Source organism: Arachis ipaensis, chromosome B3, assembly GCF_059453495.1.
Source record: "Arachis ipaensis isolate K30076 ecotype BB chromosome B3, ASM5945349v1, whole genome shotgun sequence".
Lineage (NCBI taxonomy): Eukaryota > Viridiplantae > Streptophyta > Magnoliopsida > Fabales > Fabaceae > Arachis > Arachis ipaensis.
This window is the reverse complement of record NC_142438.1, coordinates 136,714,907-136,738,522: the sequence shown is the minus strand read 5'-3', so window position 1 is coordinate 136,738,522 and position 23,616 is coordinate 136,714,907. Positions and strand designations below refer to the sequence as shown.

At 30.8% G+C, this 23,616-nt stretch overlaps 2 protein-coding genes across 3 annotated transcripts; one reads left to right on the top strand and one right to left on the bottom strand.

Annotated features, from left to right (window-relative positions):
* Window positions 1–13,494: 13,494 nt before the first annotated feature.
* Window positions 13,495–16,613, bottom strand: LOC107631379 (tRNA/rRNA methyltransferase (SpoU) family protein). 2 transcript variants are annotated; one of them, XM_016334807.3, is made up of 5 exons: window positions 16,196–16,612; window positions 15,037–15,334; window positions 14,654–14,704; window positions 13,851–14,023; window positions 13,495–13,773 (listed from the first exon to the last, which is right to left on the bottom strand). In XM_016334807.3, exons 1-5 carry the CDS (start codon window positions 16,510–16,512, stop codon window positions 13,728–13,730), a joined length of 885 nt encoding a protein of 294 aa, XP_016190293.1. In that variant the 5' UTR covers window positions 16,513–16,612; the 3' UTR covers window positions 13,495–13,727. The 2 variants fall into 2 exon arrangements, with proteins under 2 accessions (XP_016190293.1, XP_016190292.1); XM_016334806.3 differs by having other exon boundaries at window positions 13,495–14,023; window positions 16,196–16,613.
* A 3,719-nt stretch (window positions 16,614–20,332) lies between these two features.
* Window positions 20,333–21,751, top strand: LOC148572567 (uncharacterized). The gene has a single exon (XM_088507595.1). The coding sequence runs from the start codon at window positions 20,333–20,335 to the stop codon at window positions 21,749–21,751; it is 1,419 nt and encodes a 472-aa protein (XP_088363721.1).
* Window positions 21,752–23,616: the final 1,865 nt, after the last annotated feature.

Below are 23,616 nucleotides of genomic sequence, written 5' to 3'. Positions count from 1 at the left end.
TTATATTTTATTTAAAAAATACGAATATATTTTCTTTGTTCTTTTTGAAAATTTTGTAATATCTCATTTATAAATAGTTATGCAAGTATTCGTTGTTAGTCAATCTTATCTAAATTATTTTTCAACCAAAACAAAAAATGCCAGGTTAATTTAAAAAACCAAACTATATGTTAATTTAGAGTATTCGTTATAACAATTCTAAAAAGAATGTTATGATAGTTATATATAAATTTCATGGGCACACAGACTCGATCACCCAGGTGAAGGAATTTGAATCTTTAAAAACATTTCATCCCAAGTTAATTATTACCTGAGATAGATATCTTTTTATATATGCTACCTGTATTATTCTGGAATAACTCTTTAATTAGTAGGTATTTATAGTTTAAAATTGAGAGAGAATATAAGTGGTAATTACTCGGTGTTTGATCATTATTCATTTGTTTTTGAGAATCTTTTTAATTTAAAACACGAAATTAACTATCAAATTAATTATTATTAGTTGAGTATATTTATATATAATCATGTTATGTATATACAAAAATATAATTACTAAATGAGTCCCATAAATAAAATATATATTAGACTATAAAATATATATTACAAATATATAAAATAATAATATAAACTACGTATAAATATATAATAATTAATTTTTATTTACTAATATTAGTTTAAATAATTTTAATACTAGAATTGATATTTGAGTTATTGGTTTTAATAATTATACACATTATATAGTTATTTTTTTTATTTTTTTTCACAATGTATGTATATAAAAGTTACATAATGTGGACGGTGGACAGTAGACAAGTGGTGAATAATAAAAAAAAAATATATATATATATATATATATAAAATAATTAAAAAAATTTATATATTTATAATTTTACTGAAAACATAATACATAATAAAATGTAACCATATCGTTTGATTTATATAGGTGCAGTTCAGCTAGTAAGTGTTGTATATTTCTCGTTAATTGTTGATCCAGCATTAAAAGAATAAAAACCAATCGAAATGTTTTCACAAAAAACTAAGAATAAATCTTTTAGAAAAAATGAGGCTGATAAGGCATTTGTTCTCCAATAAAATGGTTCCCCTCAGTCATAAACCATTAATATTTTCCAGTCAAAGCTTTAGCATCAGTGTACACTTTGACAAGTAGTATTATTTATTATTTAATTTAATATTTATATATTCAATAAACTGATTATTTGATTTGATATTTCTTTTCATTTTATATAGGATTTAAATGTCTAACTACACATGTTAAAGTTTAAAAAAATATTTATAAAAAAATAAACTTTTAAGTTTTTAATATATTTATTATATATTTATATATTAAAATAAAAAATAAAAAATTTATAATAATAATAATCTTAATATCTATATATGAACTAAATTGTTTTAGGTATATCCACGAACAAGCATTTTTCTTTTTTAAATTTGAGTGCATATAAATTTTCAAAATATTACGCTTACGTTAAGAATTAATTATGTATATATAAAATACATATCAAAATATAAAATATATATTAAAAATATATAAAATAACGTATAAAAATAATAAAATAATACAAATATAATATTACTAATTATTAATTTTGTGACTAATTTTTAATATATACATATATAATATTGCTATAAGTTTTTTTCTCTGTAATTAGGTAGAAGAGCATTTACATTAGCATTACTAAAAACATTTGAATTATAAGAAAAATAAATAACAATGTTTCGCATAGTGATATTAAGTACTGAACTAAGGTAATTTAATTTAGAATACTATAATGTTTTAAAATAACAAACGATATTTTTCGATCGTGATGATGAGATAACTCTAAAGTCGCGGAATATTTTGTTTGATTTCTATAAAAGTATATCTTATTGGAATCGTAGAAAGCACTATACATCGAGGTCAATTGATGATTTTATATTATTTTATTAGATTTAGCTATCTTATATTTTAAAGATATGTTTTAATAGCATAACAATAATTTTTTTAAATTTTTTATGTATTTAATATGTTAAAAATATAAAAATATATATTTTAAATTTTTAATAAATATTTTTTTATAATATTTTTAAAATATATTCTTAAAAGACATGTTAGTAAAACCTATTTTATTATTAGGGATACCACCTTTTATTTCTTTTGTTCTCTGTGTATTGAAATACTAGGTAGATGGAAACTGGTAGATGAACGTGCTTTTATTATAACTTTATAAGGCATTCACCGATCAATAATATAATGTTTACTTGATTCAAAAGAATACATGTAGCCAAATTAAAAGGGTGTTATGAGAAGTTTAATTTTTTGGGCACTATATAACAATAATAATAATAATAATAATAATAATAATAATAATAATAATAATAATAATAATAATAATAATTTTTAGTGATGATATATAATGAATAATATTTTTTAAAAAATTTCTGTTTACTAATTTTGCACTTGTATGTATAGTCAAATAATGAGCGTGTTTCAAACTCATGAAAAAATACTAAAATTAGAATATTGGGTGCAAGTCAACGTCAGCACTCAGCATGAAGCCATGCACTATTATGGTGCTCACATTGCAAGTCCCCAAATAAAAAAAGGAAAACTACATGGACATCAATTTTATTAAATTCTAACTAGTATGTAATTAATAAAAAAAAATAAATTATTGGATAAAATCTCACACCAATCTCATACTATTAAAATCATTATTAATAACTATTTGATGGCTACAAATCACAAAAGTTACTGGCTCCCTAGCATTTCTCATAAAAAAAAGATCGCCCAAGTCTCAACTTGTTTTATATTATTTTTTATTAAAAATCGAATTTTAAATTTTTCAAACATAAAATTTTAATATTATATCATAAAATTATTTATTTTAAAAATTTAAAATAATAAAAAAATAATATAAATAATTATATCTCTAACCGATAGAGATATAACATTATTATAAAACTTTTTTTTATTGATTAGAAAGAAATATTAGGAAAATAAAAAGAAACAATTTTCCCTATGAATTTGTTTTCCTTAGTTGCTATGAGACAGTGATGTTTGACTTTGGCTTTGGATGATATCAACAGCTCATGCACTCGGTCGTGAATGGATTACTGCACATAAAATAAAATAATGTAACTATATTTCTTCTTTGTGCGGAAACATATAGATAAATAAAATTTGACAAGTATGATAGACTAAGTCTTGATACATTCGTGCATGGGCGTTCCAAATTGTCAGCTTATTGAATAATCATAGTTAATTACATTTCAAAACAAATTAAACGTACCATTAGTGGTTTATTGTAAAAATAAAATAAAATAAAAAGATAGATAACATGTTCTTTTTCAGAAGTAACATGAATATCAGAGAATCCTTCAAGATCCCCTCTGTTTTGTAGCTTAAGTATGTGTTCATAATTATTAATAATTATTAATTATTATCAATATATAAAAGAAAGTTTGACTAATATGTGTCTTTGATTATTATTAATAAAAATATTTAATTTTTTATTTTAATAAATACATAACAATGTATAAAAAATTTTAAATTTTGTATAATTTTATAAAAAAAATTAATTTATAAAATAACACACGGGATAAAAAAAATTACAAATGAAAAAGGGAGTTCTTCGTTAGAGATAACTAACGTACATATTTAGTTTAGGGTGTTTGTTATGGAGTCATGGTGTCTAAAAATTTAGTGTCTAATTATTTAAAGTAAATAAATAAATAAATAACTAATATTTAATTTGAAAATATAAAATTAATTAATTCTAAATATTTAAATTTGTTATAAAAAATAAATTCAACAAAAATTTAATATTAAATAATAGGCAAGAGAAAATTGGGCTTAGTTTAGTAAGTAGTCCACGTGAAATCCTTGCTCTTGATGCATGACCAAACTTGTTTGTTGGATTACTTTATTTGAAAAAAATACTTTTCGTATATTAAAATTAAAATTAATCATTAAAATTAGTTATATATATATAATTTATTTTTAATGTATATTTTTATTTTAACATATATTTTATACTAATAACTAATTTATATAACTGATTTTAATGTACACATGACATATTCTATTAAAATATTGGATTATGACGCAGGAGATAGATTATTAGGACCAACATTGCCATCATTGCAGATAAGCTTGTTTACTTAGTTAAAAATTTAGGAAAGATTCCATAATTAAAAGTTACTTTAAAATTATGTTAATAAATTTATTTAATAATTAATGACAAAAATTATTTTATTAGCAATTGTCAATATTGAAAAGGTAAGTTTAAATTCCAAACGGTTAAATTACTAAAATTACTCTCGATTTTTTTAAATTTTGACAAAAATATTATTTATTTTTATTAATAATAATTTTTTAGATATTTTAAAAAGTAATAAAAAATCCAACACAAAATATATATATTCTCAAAAAGTGCTTTAAAAATTAAATTTTGATGTAGGTTTTGAGAGTATGATTAAAAAATAACATAGTTTTATCCTTAAGTAAAATTTGGTTATTTTAAGTTAAATAGAATCTTTTTTTTATAATTTTTTTATTAATGACCAAAAATACCTTTAAAAATTAAAAATTATAAAGATTGAATTTTTATCCGACTTTTTGTATGTATTTTTTTAATATTTATTTAAATATTTTTACAAAATATTATATTAAAATATGTGATTTACCAAATATAAAAATTATTTATCATTTATAAAAAAGTACTATTATTTTTTGTTATTTTTGTTGCATTTTATAATATTTTGCAGACATTTTGTTATTTTTAAAAGTGAGAATTATTTTTGTCAAAAATTTTTGAGAATCGAATACAATTTTAATAGTTTATCCTTCTCGAAATTTAAAATGACAAACACTTCTATTCTTTTAAGAGATTTTTAAAATCCAAGTTTCTAATTAATATTATAGATATAGTATATATAAGCATTTTTTATGATAACATTTTTATTGTCAGATATATAATTATTTAAATACCGTTATATAATATTTTATATTTTTCAAATAAACGGTTTTATGATACATTATCATTAAATCTTTATTATAAAAAAATAATTTTAAAATGAAATAAATTAAAAAAAAAAAGGTATATACAAAAATTATACTCCGAATCTAAAAAGAAGCTAAGTATAGTTTGATAACACTCTTATACATATAAAATCTCGATAACCTGGAAAATTAAGTAAAAAAAAAAAAAAAAAAAAAAAAAAGATAGATAAATATACTAACTAATAATAATGAGATGACATAATGGATGCATGAGAGGGGAACTTCCAGTTTGTCTCCTACAAGAAGCATCAACAAGCCGGCGCTATGCTCAGATTCTATAAAAAAGTGTCTCTCTTTCTTTTCTTTTCTTCTTTTTTTTTTTTTTTTTTGTCTTTTTCTAAAGCTTAACAAACATAGCTCCAACCTTTTTCTAATAATTTGATTGATTCCTTCCAAAACTAATTAATCTGTTGTCCTTCTTCAGACTTTGTGCTGTTCTTATTATTAACAACACCAGGATATACTTTAATTTGTTCATTTTATTAGTTACACCTTTTGCTTACAAAGTATGCTATTGTTAATTATTACTACTATATATATAAACCGTACTTGTCTTGTCCTTCATATAAATTAAATAATCCAAATGTAGAAGAAGTTGGAGTCCTCTTTTAAAACAAACTAACTAATAAGGAATTAATTATGGGGATGATTTAAAAGTGATTTGTACTTGTGTCTGAATTTTCTTATATTCCCGTTCCAGTATTATTGTGGATGAAAAAATTTCCACTTAAATGATGAGTTAGACCTATATGCATAGTCGCATACTAATAAATAATAAGAACATTTTTTTTGGCTCAAGCAACACATTATGTATTTAAAATAATAATGTCAATAATAATCAACTAGCCACTTATCTATTATATTGTCGTCGTCTAAGATGAATTAAAAACAGCCTTTTTGTTTGAAACTACAATGATCAATTTCATATTAGTCAAAAAAGAAAACATTTTTTGGATGCATGTACGCATTCTTCGATCTATAATATATATTGACAAGGGAAATAATCAACCCAAAACACAAATCAATTATGGATTGGCTCTTTTCATTGAAAAAGTATTTTCAATGTAGCTTATAGTGTTAGATGTTTGGAACCACTTGTGAGGGAAGATAATTGTTTCATTTTATCTCATGATGGAACATGTGAATAATTACTAAGAGAAAAAAAAAAAATATATATATATATATAGTGAATGTTACTTTTCTAAAATAAAAGATAAATTATCTTGTATGATATATATAATGCCTATAATTATAATTAAGTTGAATGTTAACCATAATAATTAGGTATATATTCTCTATTTTTCTTTCTCTCTCTTGTGATTATTTAAATTTAGTTTATCACCACCAGTTTACGGTGGTGGTAGTGACTGTCAACGCTGAAAAAAAATTTTTGCAATAAAGTCACAAACCCATCAACAAGGTACGTGCAAGTACGTATTCAGCTCGTTACACGTGGCAAAATTTTTGCTACTGATGTATGGAGAATATCTGCTACATAGGCGCAACTCCTTTCCAACCTCACCGTACACCCACTATGCCTTCTCCATCCTCTTCTGTATGGTGATAATATCTTCGGAATTCACTATTCACAAAATTTTTGTCCCATAAAAGTGATTAAATTCTTATGCATAATTGTCATCTCATTTTGCAAGTCTTATTGATCTCCACCTCATCGACAATAATGTCTTTAATCTCATGAGGATCCGAATCTACCATCTCTTAAAACTTATATTTGACATTATCAATAACAATGTCTTTAACTGAGTTTATGACTTAAGGATCTAACGAATTTTTTCAAATGTCTTTATGACTTCTATCATCACGGACCATAAGCTCTCCTCCACCTTCAAGTGTATTAATTGTATTCTAAAGATCTCTTCCATATCATAAAACTCATCTGATGAATCACTTTCAATATATATACTACAAAGAATAATTTATCCTTTATTTTAGAGAAGGTACATAAAATTATATATATATATATATATATATATATATATATATATATATATATATATTTTGTCTTCAACATTGCTGGTTTCTTAAGTTTTGCTTTGTTTTCGTGAGTCAAACAAAATGGCAAAATATAGTAACACATTGACCAACTAATTCTTGTTAAAATAATATCTCTCTCTCTCTCTTCTATCGTCGCAAGATGTGACTGATGATTGATGAGGATATACAATTTTTTATTTCAACACATAAACATACCAATTTACATACCAACTAATTAACATCTTAAGAATAATGATAATTTCCATACATCTTTGGAATATTTCCTACTCTTCTGTTGATTATTTCAAAGATTCACACCTATAAGATTTGACCAATTTACAGAATAAACAGCCTAGCTTTTAAAATTACTCACTCATCTATTTAGAGAATTCCACTTGGACTAAATATTTCTGTCTCGATAAGTTTTTGATCTATCAGTTTAGTTTTGATGTACTACAATATAAATTTATTTGGTTATTCGATTAAATTTATGTATTTAATTAGATAATTTTTTAAATAATAATAAATATAAAAATTAGTTATTTTTACCAAAAAATACATGATTGAATGTTTTTATAAAACTCTTTTAATTGTATAGAAATTAAATTCTTAAAGTTTAAATCTATTTTACAATATCAACCAATCAAATTTAAGGATTTAAATAATCTTTTTTAAGTCAAAAGAAAATTAAAATTGACTATAATAATTGACGTTTCAATTAATTCCAGTTATGATCTCACTAATTTCCACTTGAAAATGATAATTACACGACCTATTTAATAATGTACATTGTACACATTTCTTAAGTATAAATATTATGATATTCTAGATTGTGCCCTTGCCGGTCAATCTAATCCAAGGCTTAACCCCAATCTTAGCTTATTTTAGATCGATCCGACACATGGTGTATTTTTTAAGAGGATTATTATGTGTAATATTTTTGTATATCTAAATAATATACGTTTTATTTTTTGTATTAAAAATTATTAATAAAAAATGAAAAATTATTTTTTTTTTTGTTTATACCAAAAAAATATGATAAAAACTCTATATAGTTATTTTCATTTGAAGTTCATAGTTAAAAATTGTTAGATAATAATTTAGTTAAATATATCAAATTATTTAATAATTTTTATCTATCAACTTCATAATAACTCCATGTGAATCTTCACACAAAAAATACAAAAATATCTATAATAAAAAGAAAAGTATATGGAACCAAGAGGTGATCAGCCAAAAAATAAACAACTTAATTATTAATTTATAATTATATTTAATTAATTTTATTTGTTTTTAATTTATAATATTTGATATTAATTACTTCTCACCCCAAATTAAAATTCCGAATGATACATTGAAGAAATAGGGGCGGGGATCACGAAACTTCCAACAATCCTGATTCTTAGTATATAAAATGATTTATAAAATATATAAAAGAACATGCATTTAGCATAAAAAAGAAACAATTCTGATACTTAGTAGGAGAAACATCCTAATACCTAGTATAAATATCATTCATGTAGAAATTTTGGATTCACCCAAAGACATTTGGCTGAGTTTTTGACTGGTACCTCTTGATTCCTAACATTATATTGTTGATAATAAAATGATAGAAGCATTGTTTTTCTATTTCTAAAAGTTAGATAGTCAATGATTTTTGGATAATGGTTATACTAGTCAAAATCTGTCTAAATCAAATATTTGAATTACGATCCCATGCTATAATAACTACCAGGTACACTAGACTCCTCAAATATGAAATAAGCGATATAGTATCCTGGCATCTCTCATTCATACCCACTCTTATTTTGGCATACATACATGGAAGTGGCTTGCAGGTGATTGATCTTTGGTGTCTTCAGATGTTAGAGTAGGAAAATATTTCGGTGGAGACATATATATAGACAACAAGAAGGAATACGTCTAGAATTCATGCTAAACTTGTAATAAACATGAGAACATGAGTATCCAAAAAAGTAATCTCTAAATCGTTAAAAGAGTAGTAGTTAATAAGTTAATAATTTAGTAGTTATATTTTTGTATATCTAATTTGAGTCTCGAACAGAACAATGTATTCTTTTTTTTTTTTTTGGTGACTATTCTATTTGCATTTTTCCTCCCATTAATATTTTTATTAGTGGAAAAAAAAGGGCATAATTTTGTATTGATTTTTAGTTAAATTATATGGATCGAACTCTTAAAACTATTTAAGAAGTTATTTGGTGTATTATAAATTTTATATCTTTTAAAGATATAATTTCTAAAATATTATTTTTTTTTAAAATTTAATTTTAATTGACTGACATCATAAGGAATTTTATAAAGTTATTCAATCAAATTCATATTTTCAAATGATATTTTAAGTAAAAAACTTAAAATTTTGTTATTTTTTACTAACGTAATTAGTTATCCATGTAAACCTTTTTATACTTAGAATTGATGAAATTAAATTATATTTTTTAGTCAATAATAAAACTATTTTTTATGGGTCTATTTTATGTGATTTTTTATTTTTTAATATTTTTACATGTTTTTTTTATCTCACTTAAAAGATATATAATATGAAAAATGTTAAAAAATTATCAAAATTTATTATTTTTTATTATCGGTTAATCATTAATTTTTTAAAATATAAGATAAAATATGTTGCTAATTTACTAGAATAAAAAAATTAGACTAAAAAAATTGAGTTAATGGCTAAATAATAATAAAAAATAATAAATTTTGATATTTTTTAATATTTTTAATAAAAAACTACACTTGATAAAATAATTGAAAAGATTAATTTCCTAACATTAGGGAGCCGGTTGATTTATAATTCATTTTCTTGTAGCTAGATAGCGGATATTAATAAATTGAGTTTTTATTTATAATTTTTATAATTCTTTTAATATTTTTTATTTTTGAAGATCTATATTTTAATTTATTAATTTTTATTGCTAATTGTTCTATTTTTAATCTAATAATTTTTATTTATTTTTGAATTCTTTAAATAAAACTTATTGTAAAATTGAAATTTTAAAAATTTTTTATTTTATGTTAATTTAAAAAATTCAGTATCATTTGAATTAATATTAGTTATAATTATTAATATAATTATTTCTTTTCTTAGATCTTTAATTTTATTTATAATTTATATTTTTATTATTAATCTAATTTTTAAAATATATTTTTAAATATAGCCAAATAAACAACTTTAGAAAAAATTGTTTTTGTCCTGTTTACCTGAGCGGTGCCCATATTGCAATCTTCAGTTGGGACTATAGATTACTGTTAAATTGTACTACTGTATTGTGTTTGATTTTTGAGAATCTATGTATAACTACTTTAATTCATTTAAAACTTAAAATAAAGCATGCTAACTTAATAATGGAGGTGATTATTAATGAACCTCTCATCATCACGGAGACTTCTTATGATCTTATCACTTACTTATTAAATGCATAGACGGCTGGGTACATCAAATCTGGGTTTACCATGCAGAAGTATATGCAACCTTGCTCTTCGGTCAAAAATAATTAAAAAAATGTGGCTAATAACTTAATCGTGGTTGAAAGATGTGTATTATATTAATATATCTTTTAAAAATTTTGAACAACGTTAGTTATTTGAATATCTAATGCTCTAATATACACAATATATAAATATTTGAATGTTTAATATACTATTTAGTGTTTACCCTGAGGGCCTGAATGTAAATCATCATTTTAATACTTAAAATATTAATGGCTGCATGCATGTGATATCAAATATAATAAAGTATTACATGTCAATGACTATTTTTCAGAACTAAATATAATTAATGTAATTTTTTTTTCAACAATTGAAACTAAACTATAGTTGCACATGCCGACTCAAACTTGGGCATTCAAAGTCAAGAACAAACGAAACGGTTTTTTACGGAGACACGCCTGGGTTTATTATTTTGAACTATGACATTGAACAATAGTTAACATAATAATTTTCTGTTTTGACCATAGAAAATTGGATTTTGTCAAAATAAGGAGTATACTATCTTATACTAACGTTCAACTTATACCATTTAATTTGTATTATATTTATTTCAACCTTAGACTTCAGTATCAAATTGTGTACACCACATGCACGAGATAGAAAATGTGTATTATATGCACTTATTACTTATTATGTAGGCGTCAACCTATTGCTTAGCTTTGACCGTCTTCTATCTTCTGCTATTCCACGGAAAGGCTAATGAAGTTTCATTGTTCTTAGTTTTACGCTCATTTCTTTAATAGCTTTTGTCTTGAGGTATTGAGACAGAGATTGGAAGACTGAGACTCAATATCATATTTGTTGGTTTAAAAACTGGTATTAAAATTTCTGTCTTTAAAATTTTAGTATTTTAAGTAGCGTTTGTTTTGAGGTATTGAGACAGAGATTGGGAGACTGAAACTCAGTATCATGTTTGTTGATTCAGAGACTGGTACTAAAATTTCTGTCTCTGTCCTCAAAATTTCAGTATTTCAGTACCTCCAAAAAGTAAGGACACAGGGGACTAAAATTTTTAAAAATAGAGACTGAAACTTTAATAACATTTTATACCTAAAATACCTTCATTTCAATTAATTAATTCCAATTTTACTCTTTGTACAAATTAAATTAGAATTTCATTCTTGTTTCAATTTATGTCTCCCATTTTGCACCAAACAGAATACTTAAATTTATTTCAATTTCTGTCTCTTAGTCTCTATCTCTCAGTCTCAGTCTTTCCGTCTCTGTCTCTCTACCAAGCGGCAAACGCTACCTATCTCCAAAAAGTAGGGACACATGGGACTAAAATTTTTAGAGATGAAGACTGAAACTTTAATAACATTTTATACCTAAAATATTCTCATTTCAATTAATTAATTCTAATTTTATCCTTTGTACAAATTAAATTAGAGTTTTATTCTTGTTTTAATTTCTGTCTCCCATTTTACACCAAAAAAATTTATTTCAATCTCTATCTTTTAGTCTCTATCTCTCAGTTTTAGCCTTTTCGTCTCTGTTTATCCACTAAACGCTACCTTTAGAATTTCAAATCTGCTACTTGAAAATCATAAAGGAACAAAACAAGAGTAATTAGAGGTCACAGGTCAACCTTCAATTAAATAAATTATGTTATCTTATACAATTGTTGATTTGGTTATATTATATCTGATCCAATAATTGCTCATCTTGTGCAAAAACAAAGGCTAATAATAGTAAGAAGTGATTACAATTGATTACATGTTTTGTTGGTTTCTAATAATTGGTTCCACCTTTTTTTTTCGATGGTGAAAATCAGCATATAATAAGATTATGTGAAATTTTAAAATGGGAAGATTCATTCCCCAACAAATCCAAGCATCATGCTCATGCATGGTTCATGGTTAATTAGCACTAACTGATAATACAAGAGAGGCTCAGAGCAGAGAGAGGTTAATTTGCTTATAAAGACACTACTAAGCCAAGATTACGACCTTGTTGTACGTTAGAGTAATTCCAATGAAAATGTTTCTGGAGTTTTAAATATAACGTGTACATGAAGTAAAACGGTTCAAAATTTTACTTTACATTAGAGAATAGAGATTATTGATGAAATGAAGTAAGTCTCATTTTAAAGAGACGATTTTATTTTGGTAGAGAAACAATTAAATTTTGTTATCTTATATAAAATTTAAAATAAAACAAAATATTAGAGTGATAAATATCATCTTTAGTCTCAAATTACTATTTATAAGATGTAATTTTATAAATACTAATATGATATTTTATGAAATCCAAAATAAAATTAAATTGAAACCAAACATTAGAGTTGCTCTTAGAGTGTTAGACAGAGTCATACGTAGGAACAAAAACCTCTAATAACATGAACCATACTGGATCTTATAAGCTCATAAACCAAATATTGAAATCAATCAAAACGTCACACTTCAGCCCTAATTACTAAACAATAGTAAATGACAATTGTATCCCTTAATCCCTTATGTTGACTATAAATAGAAGTGGCTCTTTAACCAAAACAAGAAGATTAGGAGGTATTCTTAATCTTGCATCTTATTATCATTCCAATTAGGTCTGTTTAGCAAATGAACTCTGCTAAAACATGTACAAGACAAGATTCAAGTTATAATATCGGTATTTGTTAAGTGTGGTAACATTACACAATTTCTTAGTGAGTTCCACCAAATCCACACTCAATATTCCATGAACCAGACAAGCCCTCTTGATTTCTATTTTGACCTTATATGTTGCTTTTCCTTTCAAAATCAAATAAACAAGAAAATAGTGCACATCTTTTGCCCCATGACAATACAAAATGCCAAATTTATTTCACTAATGTGAGCAGATTCTTTATATCCTCCTCTGTTATTTGACTTGCCTTAACATACATAGATTTAGAAAGTAAGCAGAAATATCAGCTTTACAAGAAAAAAAACAAGTTGGAGAGGGCATAGTTCGATATTTATCATTTCTATTAGATCTACACTGTTGGATTACCTTGGTACAACATGCACTAAGTTCAACTTAATGCATTTAAGGTATTTCCTAAACTTAAATGAGACTCTGTATAGTATAGAATTAGAAAGATCATGTATTGTTTGGCTGAAGCATATACAAGAAAATTCCACCAGCAACAGAAACATTAAGTGACTCATATTCTCCAGCCATTGCAATGCTTACAAGCTCACATGCCTGCAGGGATTTTTCCGAAAGGCCACTTCCTTCGCTGCCTAAAACCAAGCACAATGGCATGTCTAATAAGGAATAACAAAAGCCTGGAGAAAGCAAAGAAACTGGCTTGACTAACCCTTCATGCTCAGGATGCCCAGCAAGCAACTTCATTTGAAATTCTTCTATGAGAGAATCCAGATGACTCCAACTACCGGAAACAATGGGGAGCTGAAAGGATGCACCTCGGCTAGCTCGGAGAGCTTTCTCGTTGAATGGATCGCAGCTGCCTGGAAGAAGAAAAACTCCATCCTGTTGGACGTTGGCCATTTAGTTTGCACTTTCAAACAAGAGTTTCAACAATAACTTATGCAGATATGAAGTTCTCAAGGCAAAGGATAATAGAAGCAAACAATCTGTTAGACAGTTATGTTATAGAACAACAATTAGGAGGAATAAGTACAAATCACTAGTCCAATTTCATAGAGGAAGTTCACATTTAGGAAGAATATGGAGCTGTGAACTTATTCCCTTACACAATTAATGCAGCACATGGACAAATCACCTATTTGAGATTGAATAAGAAGCAAAACAAAATCTCCACTCAATTATCCTCTTCCGTAGCTTTGCAGTATAACTCACAAGTCATGAGCTTAATCCACTTGTTCTTATAAATCGGGATTTAAGTGTTTGAGAAGTGAAGCTACAAAGAACCAATGCAGTCCACGAACAACCAATTAAAATCAGTCAATTCTAAAAAAATATCTTATGCCATTTGTGTATCTTAGGATATTATTTTAGACCAGAAAATATGTTCCCATACTCCGAAGCTAGTAGAAGCATATCATATGAGTCAGATGCTATATATAACAACAGGCTCAGGAGAATGGCGTAATTATAAAGAATAATAGTGCCCCATGGACCTACAGAATAATTACTTACCCATCTAAAGGCAACAGCTGATCGGAGTAATGTGCCGAGGTTACCAGGGTCCTGCAGTGAACAATTTCAAATAAGTCAGTAATGGCAAATGAAATTTTTTGAAACCTGCATGACTTCTAAGGTGTTCACAGTGTGCAATATCAATACTGGCACAGAGAGTTGCACATAGATATTGAAAGGCCAGAAAATTAATCAAGTCCCTTTTTGCAACTGATGTCCATGGATATTTCAACAACCAATATATATCGTGTATCTGAGATTTATTTTGATTTTGATTTTACTTTTTTTTTTTTGGTTTTTGTTTTTTTTTGGGGGGGGGGGGGGTTAGAACTTGATTATTGTGATTTTGCTTTCAGATGGAGAATATAGACCAAAAGTGTCACCTGAATCCCATCAAGAACTAAAATCCGATGTGTAGAAAGAAACCACTTCTTGCAATCTTCTTTCTTTTGATGATCATCTACATTGAAAAAACTAGCAGGAATCTTCATTATGGCAATTGCATCAGTAGAGTCAGTCGATTGCAGTCCTGAAATTTTTTTCATCACCGTTGGGCTTGCATGCACAATAGAAGCTGCGGATTTATCCAACCCACTGGAAATTTCAGCTTTATCAAGAAGAATCAAACATTCCATTGTTATATTTTCATCTTGGAATGAGTCTTGAAACCTGTATATTTCTCTGTAAATAGAGAAGTTATGTCATACATAAAGTTTTCTCCCATAAATTTAATCATGAATATCATTTATGGTTTAAAACTGGTTGGAGTAAATAGTTATATACAATAAAGAAGATTCCTGCAAATGTTGCTCTCCTACCTCTCCAATGGCCAATAGTAATTTCTCAACTGAACCCATCTAAATCTCTAACACTCTCTTTAATATTATTATTACTAACTAACAAACTAACTAACTTCTATCCAAGGCCGGTTAGTTAATAGGCCAGGGTACTATAAAAAAAAAACACTTCCCTTTCTCAGTGGATAAACACTGCTTTGCATGAATCATAACTCAAGTACAATGCCTATCCATTTAACAAAGTCAATTAGATTCACAAGGACGAAGAACATATCCATTGCTCTATAGCATTGTGCTAAAAATGACCAAAGTATTAAAATGTAACTCGATACAAAAAAGTTATAATGAAGGGTCTAACTCACATAGACTTGATAGTTGATAATCATTTTCAAGTGAAACTATTTAAGCTTATCAAGGACACCTAGCTTGAAGCTTACCAAACATTGTAAAAGCTAAATTGACTAACTAGTAAACATACGAGAAAGACATTGATAATAAGATCAAAGACAGGGAAAAGGAAGATTATCGAAAGATTAATTACACGAAGATATAGAAAATAATCAAAGCTACAAACTTTGATTATTAAATAAACAAAAACAAAGATTGGAAATTGGAAGGCCATACAGCTCAAAAAACAAATATTTTTACGAGAAGGAAACATGTTTTCCTAATAAAAATGCAAATTTGAAGAAAAATCAGAAAAGGGTCAGTGCTAAAACAGTTTAAGAGTTGAGGAGTGTGTAACCTAATGGGTGTGGAGCCCACAACAAGAACGGAGCCATGAGAGCGGCGATAAGAAGAGCTGTTGCGGAGCTTGAGGCAGTGCTTCACGAAAGGGTTCGAAACACTCGTTATCACCTTCTTCGAATTTCCATAACCATCAGAACAGGTTCTTCGTTGTTCTGGTGGCTGTGGGTAAGTGATTTTGTGCTGCTGCTGCTGCTGTTGTTGCGAAGTAAGTTTGAAAGTTGGGTGAAACTGAAAAGAGAATGCTTTTGTTGAGAGAGTTTGAGGAGAGAAAGTGGAACAAGGACAGTGAACAACGTTCGCGCTGCATTGCATTTCGGTTCCTTCCTCCTTCTTCTACCTTTCGCCTTTGCTATGTTACTTTGCTTTATCAGCTTACTATATTTTCTTTATTATTTTGTCTTAATAATTATTTGCACAATCAAATCTTTATTGGGGATTAAACTGGCAATTTGCCACAATTTTATGCCTATAACTTTTTATATAAATATAAGTAATTTTAGTTTAAAATGATTTTTAATCCTTCTTTTTTTTTTGTCTTCCGGTATTACGTTTTTGGTTTTATTATTCTAAAGATATTTTATTTCTAAAGAAAAAATTACAACTGATTCAACTGTTATATCATATTAACATCTTAATAGAATAAAAACATCATATTTATAAACTTTTTAGAAGGAATAAGATTAAATAATTAATATTTATTTAGCCAATGAGTAATAGCTCAAATGGCATAGTCTTCCCATACTCAATTAAGAGGTTGCGGGTTCGAGTCTCCTATCTTTGGTAAAAAAAAATAAATAATAATTAATATTTATTTAAGCTATTTTTCCCCCTTTTAAACAATAATGCTCTCTGGTGCGGCCTCAAAGGTTTATGATGCTCATAGTGGTTATTTATGACTCAGTAAGAAGATGTTTAGTTGGGAGGATAGGGGTAATTGGCTTTGGCTTTGGCGTCAACATGTTCCGGAAAAGCACAAATTTTTGGCCTGGCTATGTCTTCGGGAGGCTCTTCCTACTGCTGCATTTCGTTTTAGAAGGGGCATTTCGCACACGGATAACTGTCCACGATGTTTCTCAAGTCAGGAGTCGGTTTTACATTGTATTCGGGATTGTCCAAAAGCCCAACTTGTTTGGCAAGCTTTAGGGATCTCCGATCAACCAGTGGATTTGATGAGTTGGTTCTTACATAATAGCAAACAGCGCCCCTTTAGATTCTTTTCTGGTCTCTGGTGGATTTGGTGTTCGAGAAACAACGAGATCTTTCATCCTCACGAGCATTGGACCACAGACAAGGTGATTGGTATGGCTTTGTCCTTAGAAAAGGAGCTCCGAAATATTTTTGAGTTGCAACGACTATCTATCCCCTCAACCATTAGTGGCTCTTGGATTCCCCCCTCAGTGGGTACCTTTAAGATTAATTGTGATGCTAGCTATCCTGGCAGTGGTGCTCGAGTTGGTTTTGCTTGTGTTAGCAGAGATTGGAAGGGAAGGTGGCAACGAGGCTGTCTGGGAACAATTGAGAGTCGTAGCATTTTGCAAGGAGAGTTGTTTGCTATTTGGAGAGGCTTTCTTTTAGCATGGGACTCGGGACAAAGAGACATTATATGTGAGACAGACTGTGTGGAGGCTTTTACTATTGTCAATAATTTACAAGATTGCTCTGGGTTTACTGATCCTTTGGTGTTAAAAATCCGAGATATCATGTCTTGGAAATGGCGTGCTGATCTTCGGTTGATCTTGAGAGATGCAAATACAGTAGCAGACATCATGGCAAAGACTGCAATGAGGACTATTTCTCCCCAAGTGGAGCTTCCATTGCCTTGGAAGGAATTTGAGAGTAGTATTCAGCGGGACTGCCTTTCTTAAGCAGTTTCTTATTTTTTTTTCTTTCTTAGTTTTTGTTTTTTTTTTCTTTTAAGTCACAAAAAAAAAAAAACAATAATGCTCTCATTTTTGCATTTCCTAACCTAGATTCAAAAGTGAACTGCAAAATGATTTTCTGCACAAATCCACATCTTGCCAACTATGAATACTAACATCCCTTTTATTTCTAGAAGTTGTCTTTACATTATATATCCATTAAAAATCTAGCCTCTAGGACTTGGTTAATCGTTTCACTCAAGAAGCTTTCATCTAATTTTGGTGCTTGATTAGATGGGAGTAATTAGTACTTAGTAACAAGAGACATTTCAATGTCTTGTATCCTTTTGCTAGGAAATTTATCCATTGAAATTATTGGGTTTTAATTATACATCCTTTGGGAAGAATTTGTAGGAACATGTAGGCTCTCTGAACTTCTTGCCATATTCTGTACCATTGGAGGTATTAAGGCCCTCTCAGAAGCTTAATTCATTCTTTTATGTCTATGAGATGCTGAAGAAGAAGGCACATATACCTTTTCTGAAGTTGGACTTAAGCCTATATCAGTCGTGTGAGATGTTGTTACAGGCATGTATATTCTCTCAGAAGTTAACATGGTGTCACTTTTTTCAAATGTTTCACCAATGCTTTTACTCACATCAGCATCTATTCTAGGTGATATTTGAGCTAAGTCATCAACTTCATGGGTCATAGACATGTATATTTCATCTGATTTCAGAGCTGGGACAGTAGCGGTGTCAGCCTCTTGGGATGCTGTATATAAGTTTACATTCATCTCAGATGAAGTGACATGACTCTGCTCGGAAGTTTGGGGAATAGTCTCACTTTTCTGAGATGTTGCAGGCAAATTCTCATTCCACTGAGATGGTTTAGAAACACCAATCCTCTCTGATGCCTGTGACGAGGGCGATAATACCAGAGAAACATGTTGGCTTCTGATATCCTTATCAGCCGGTGCTGTCGCAGATGAGATAGCTGTGTTCTGTATATCTGCATCAGCAATAGCTAGTTGCACTTCATAGGTTGGTGAATTACTCTGTAACTGTAAGGGCAATGATTGAGGTGCCAATTTCATAGATGAATCTCTCAGATGAACATGCACCAGGTAATGTTCCTAGACTTGGGAATTCCTTCTGACGTGTACCCCTCAAACATCGGCAATCACCCTCTCGCCTAACCGACCAAATATCTCGGCCCTGAACAGACCCCAAGCATAACTCAGTCAAAGTCACATGCAAGTCATACCTTATCTTCGGCCCGTTACTAACAAACGGATCCCACCAAGAATATCGCAGCAAACCCAAAAATGTAGACCCTCCGCTCATCTATAAAACGGAACCAAGGAAACTCAAAATCTCAGGTCACAATACACTCTCACCTTTACTTATTCACTTTAGTTTGGATACCTTTCTGACTTGAGCGTCGGAGTGCTTTTTGCAGGTGCTCCCGCCGCCGTGTTTCGCAAGAGCCGAGGTTAACTCCAAGCACATTCTCGAGGCGACTTATGACTCTCCCCTAAAGCAGATGGCCTCGCTGAAGATACACACCTCGGCCAAAGTTGAACGGAACATTTGGCGCCCATCGTGGAGCCCGAAAAGTTAATTTAACCCCACTATTTTTCTATTTCGAACTTTATATTTCTTTTCTACGCAGGGTTTCTCAACCTTCGAACATGGCCGATAATGGATCGGAGTCCACCAGCTCACCCAAGCCGAACTCATGGCCCAGATGGCCGAGCTGCAAGTAGAAGTCAAAAGACTTGCCGAGTTATCCACTCAAAACAGCGCTGGCAAACGTGAAGAGAATGGTCCCAAAGGAAAAGGCAACGCAGACCTACTAAGCGTGGACCCACCAAAGGAGAAACTGACCTTGGACAACCCGTTCTCCGAAGAGATCACCAATTATCAGATGCCAAAACATTTCACATTACCCTCCTCACTTGAGCCATATAAGGGGATTGGTGACCCCCGGGCTCATATTAGGAAGTTTCAATCTATGATGTTCTTTAATGGCCCTAATAACGAACCTGTTCTTTGCAGAGCTTTCCCTACTTATCTCGACGGCGGAGCTCTACTTTGGTTTTCAAAACTACCTGCAGGATCAATCTCTTCTTTCGAGGAGTTGGCGAAATCCTCATAGACTACTTCGCTGCAGCACGGATATACGTACACGGATCGGACTACCTCGGCACCATCCGCCAAGGTCCCCAAGAAAGCTTGAAAGACTATCTGACCAGATTTGCAAAAGCAACAATGGAGATACCCGATCTAGATCCCGCCGTCCACTTGCATGCACTAAAGGCCGGACTCCGACCCGGAAAATTTAGAGAAACAATCGTGGTTACTAAGCTGAAGACACTGGAAGAATTCCGAGAAAGGGTGGCAGGACAGATGGAGATAGAAGAACTCTGCGAGGCCAAAAAAATGGAGAGAAAACAACCAAAAAGAGAAGATGACAGAACCACAATATCGGCAAACGTCAAAGACATCAGAAAACCTTTCAGGCTAACCCCAAAATTCGACAACTACACCAAATTCAACACAAGGAGAGAAAAGATAATTAAAGAAATCCTCAACGCTAAGATCATAAAACCACCAGTAAGGGCAGGAAACTACCAAGATCAGCGCTTTGTCGACAAAAGCAAACACTACGCTTTTCATCAGAAGTATGGGCATACAACTGATGAGTGCGTGATAGCTAAGGATCTGCTAGAAAGACTGGCTCGGCAAGGCCTCCTCGACAAATACATTGAAGGGAGAAAGCACAAAGAGGACAACAAGGACCGAGAAGAGCGTCGTCAAGTTGCAGGACACAAGGAGGAAAACAAATGGTCAAACAAAAATCCACCTAAAAGTGTCATAAACTGTATATCCGGAGGATTCGCCGGAGGAGGTGAGATAACTTCGGCACGAAAACGAAGCTACCGCGCAATGTTAGCAATCGAAGGAACAAAATCACAAAACAACAAAGGCGCGTCCGACCTCAACATCACCTTCAGCCAGGAGGATATATGCTCGGCAGCACCAAACTTGGACGACCCAGTGGTAATTTCCATCCAAACGGGCGAGTTATTGGTAAGAAAAGTCCTTATGGACCCAGGTAGCAGTGCCGATGTTCTTTTTTATTCTACTTTCCTAAAAATGAAATTATCTGAAAAACTCATGCAACCCTCATCCGGAGAACTGGTAGGATTCTCCGGAGAAAGGGTCCCGATCAAAGGATACATATGGTTAAAAACAATGATAGGAGAGGATTCTCTGTCGCAAACCATTGACATGCAATATTTGGTAGTTGACTGCCCAAGCCCTTACAATATTATTCTCGGAAGGCCTGCTCTGAACATGTTCAGGGCAGTAGTATCCACTTTTCATCTATGTGTTAAATTTCAGGCACAGGACGGCAGAATAGCTACAGTCCACTCAGATCGTCAACAAGCTTGGCAGTGCTACAACGCAAGTCTGAAAAGGTCGGCCACAAAACAGGAGTTCCATCAAGAAGTCAAAGCAATTCACAGCACGAACGAGGTATTGTCCCTAGCAGAGCTTGACCCCAGAGAAGACACCCAAGAAAGACCTCAGCCAGCGGACGAGCTCATAAAGGTCCAACTGACTACAAAGCCAGAACAAGTCACATACATCGGCCAAGCACTCCAGGGACAACAAAGAATATAACTCATAAGAGTATTGCAAGCCAACGCCGATCTCTTTGCCTGGACCCCAGCAGATATGCCAGGGATAGACCCTAACATTATCTGCCACAAGCTCGCCACTAATAGGGCCATCCGACCTATAGCTCAGAAAAAGAGGAACCTTGGAACAGAGAAATCAAAGGCGGCCTTAGAAGAAACCAGAAAGCTTCTCAGTGCAAACTTCATTAAGGAAATCCGATTCACAACGTGGCTATCTAATGTGGTAATGGTAAGAAAAAATTCAGGTAAATGGCGCATGTGCGTCGACTTTACAGATTTGAACAAAGCATGTCCTAAGGATGCATACCCTTTGCCAAACATTGACAAGCTTGTAGACAACGCATCGAGTTTCCAAAGCTTGAGCTTCATGGATGCATACTCTGGGTATAACCAAATCCTTATGCATCCAGAAGACCAAAACAAAACAACATTTATAACTGAGCATGGAAATTTTTGTTATAGAGTAATGCCATTTGGCCTAAAGAATGCAGGTGCAACCTACCAACGGCTGATGGACAGAGTGTTCCGTCATCAAATAGGTCGGAACATGGAAATCTATGTGGACGATATGGTCGCTAACACCACTCAAGAAAAGTCGCATTGCGACAACCTCAAGGAGATATTTAAACAGATCCGAGCATACAACATGAGGCTCAATCCAGAAAAATGTGCCTTTGGAGTTCAAGGAGGCAAGTTCCTTGGATTCATGTTGACCTCAAGGGGAATTGAAGAAAACCCCGAAAAATGTGAGGCGATACTTAACATGGCAAGCCCAAGAACAATAAAAGAAGTACAGCAACTAGCAGGAAAAGTAGCAGCACTATCTCGCTTTCTACCAGCAGCATCAAGCCGATCACACCACTTCTTCCAAACAATATCAAAAAACAAAAAATTCCAGTGGACAGAAGAATGCGAAAAAGCGTTCGCCGAACTCAAGACAATTCTGGCATCACCACCCGTGCTACATAGACCAGAAGTCGGTAAGCCTTTATATTTATATTTATCTGTCTCTAACTGTTCTGTAAGCTCGGCTCTAGTCATTGAGACAGGAAAAATGCAACAACCAGTATACTTCGTCAGCCGAGTCATGCAATCAGCAGAACAAAGATATCCGAGGATAGAACAGTTAGCCTTAGCACTAGTAATAACGGCAAGAAGACTCAGGCACTATTTCCAGAGCCACACGATAATAACAGGACCAACCAACCATTAAGACAAATACTGACAAAACCAGAATTGGCTGGGCGTCTGACCAAATGGTCTATCGAGCTCTTAGAATTCGACATCCAATATCAACCAAGGACGGCCTTGAAAGCACAGATCCTCGCAGACTTCATCTCAGAATTGACCCCGGACGAGCTCAATAAACATTGGGAACTACATGTTGATGGGGCATCCAGCCGAAGAGGAAGCGGAGCAAGAATAATCCTCAAAGAAGGAGACAAAGTGGTAGCCGAGCAGTCCCTCCAGTTCCACTTTCCAGCAAGCAACAATTAGGCCGAATATAAGACCCTCATAGCGGGACTCAAGCTGGCCATAAATCTCCAAGCAAAAAGCCTGACAGCACACTGTGATTCCCTCTTAGTGGTACAACAAATCCGAGGAGAATTTCAGGTAAAAGATCCCTTGCTAGAACGCTACTGGCTCATAGCAAAGGATCTCATTTCAAAATTTAGTTCATTTATTATTCTGCATGTACATAGAGAAAAGAACGTTAGAGAAGATATATTATCCAAACTTGCCACCACTAGGGCAGACACACAAACTTCGGTACTATCACAACTAACGCTCCAAAAACCAAGCATTGAACTATTATCTATAACAAGCATTAACCACCTCCGAGACTGG

Bases quoted from the DNA above. Each gene is read 5' to 3' on its own strand.
- LOC107631379 (XM_016334806.3), bottom strand. From the start codon at position 16,512: ATGCAATGCAGCGCGAACGTTGTTCACTGTCCTTGTTCCACTTTCTCT. The intron at 14,705-15,036 runs GTGACACTTTTG...TGTTCACTGCAG, and splicing joins TAGTTCTTGATGGGATTCAG to GACCCTGGTAACCTCGGCAC. The intron at 14,024-14,653 runs GTAAGTAATTAT...AACGTCCAACAG, and splicing joins CAGCTGTTGCCTTTAGATGG to GATGGAGTTTTTCTTCTTCC.
- LOC148572567 (XM_088507595.1), top strand. From the start codon at position 20,333: ATGGAGATACCCGATCTAGATCCCGCCGTCCACTTGCATGCACTAAAG.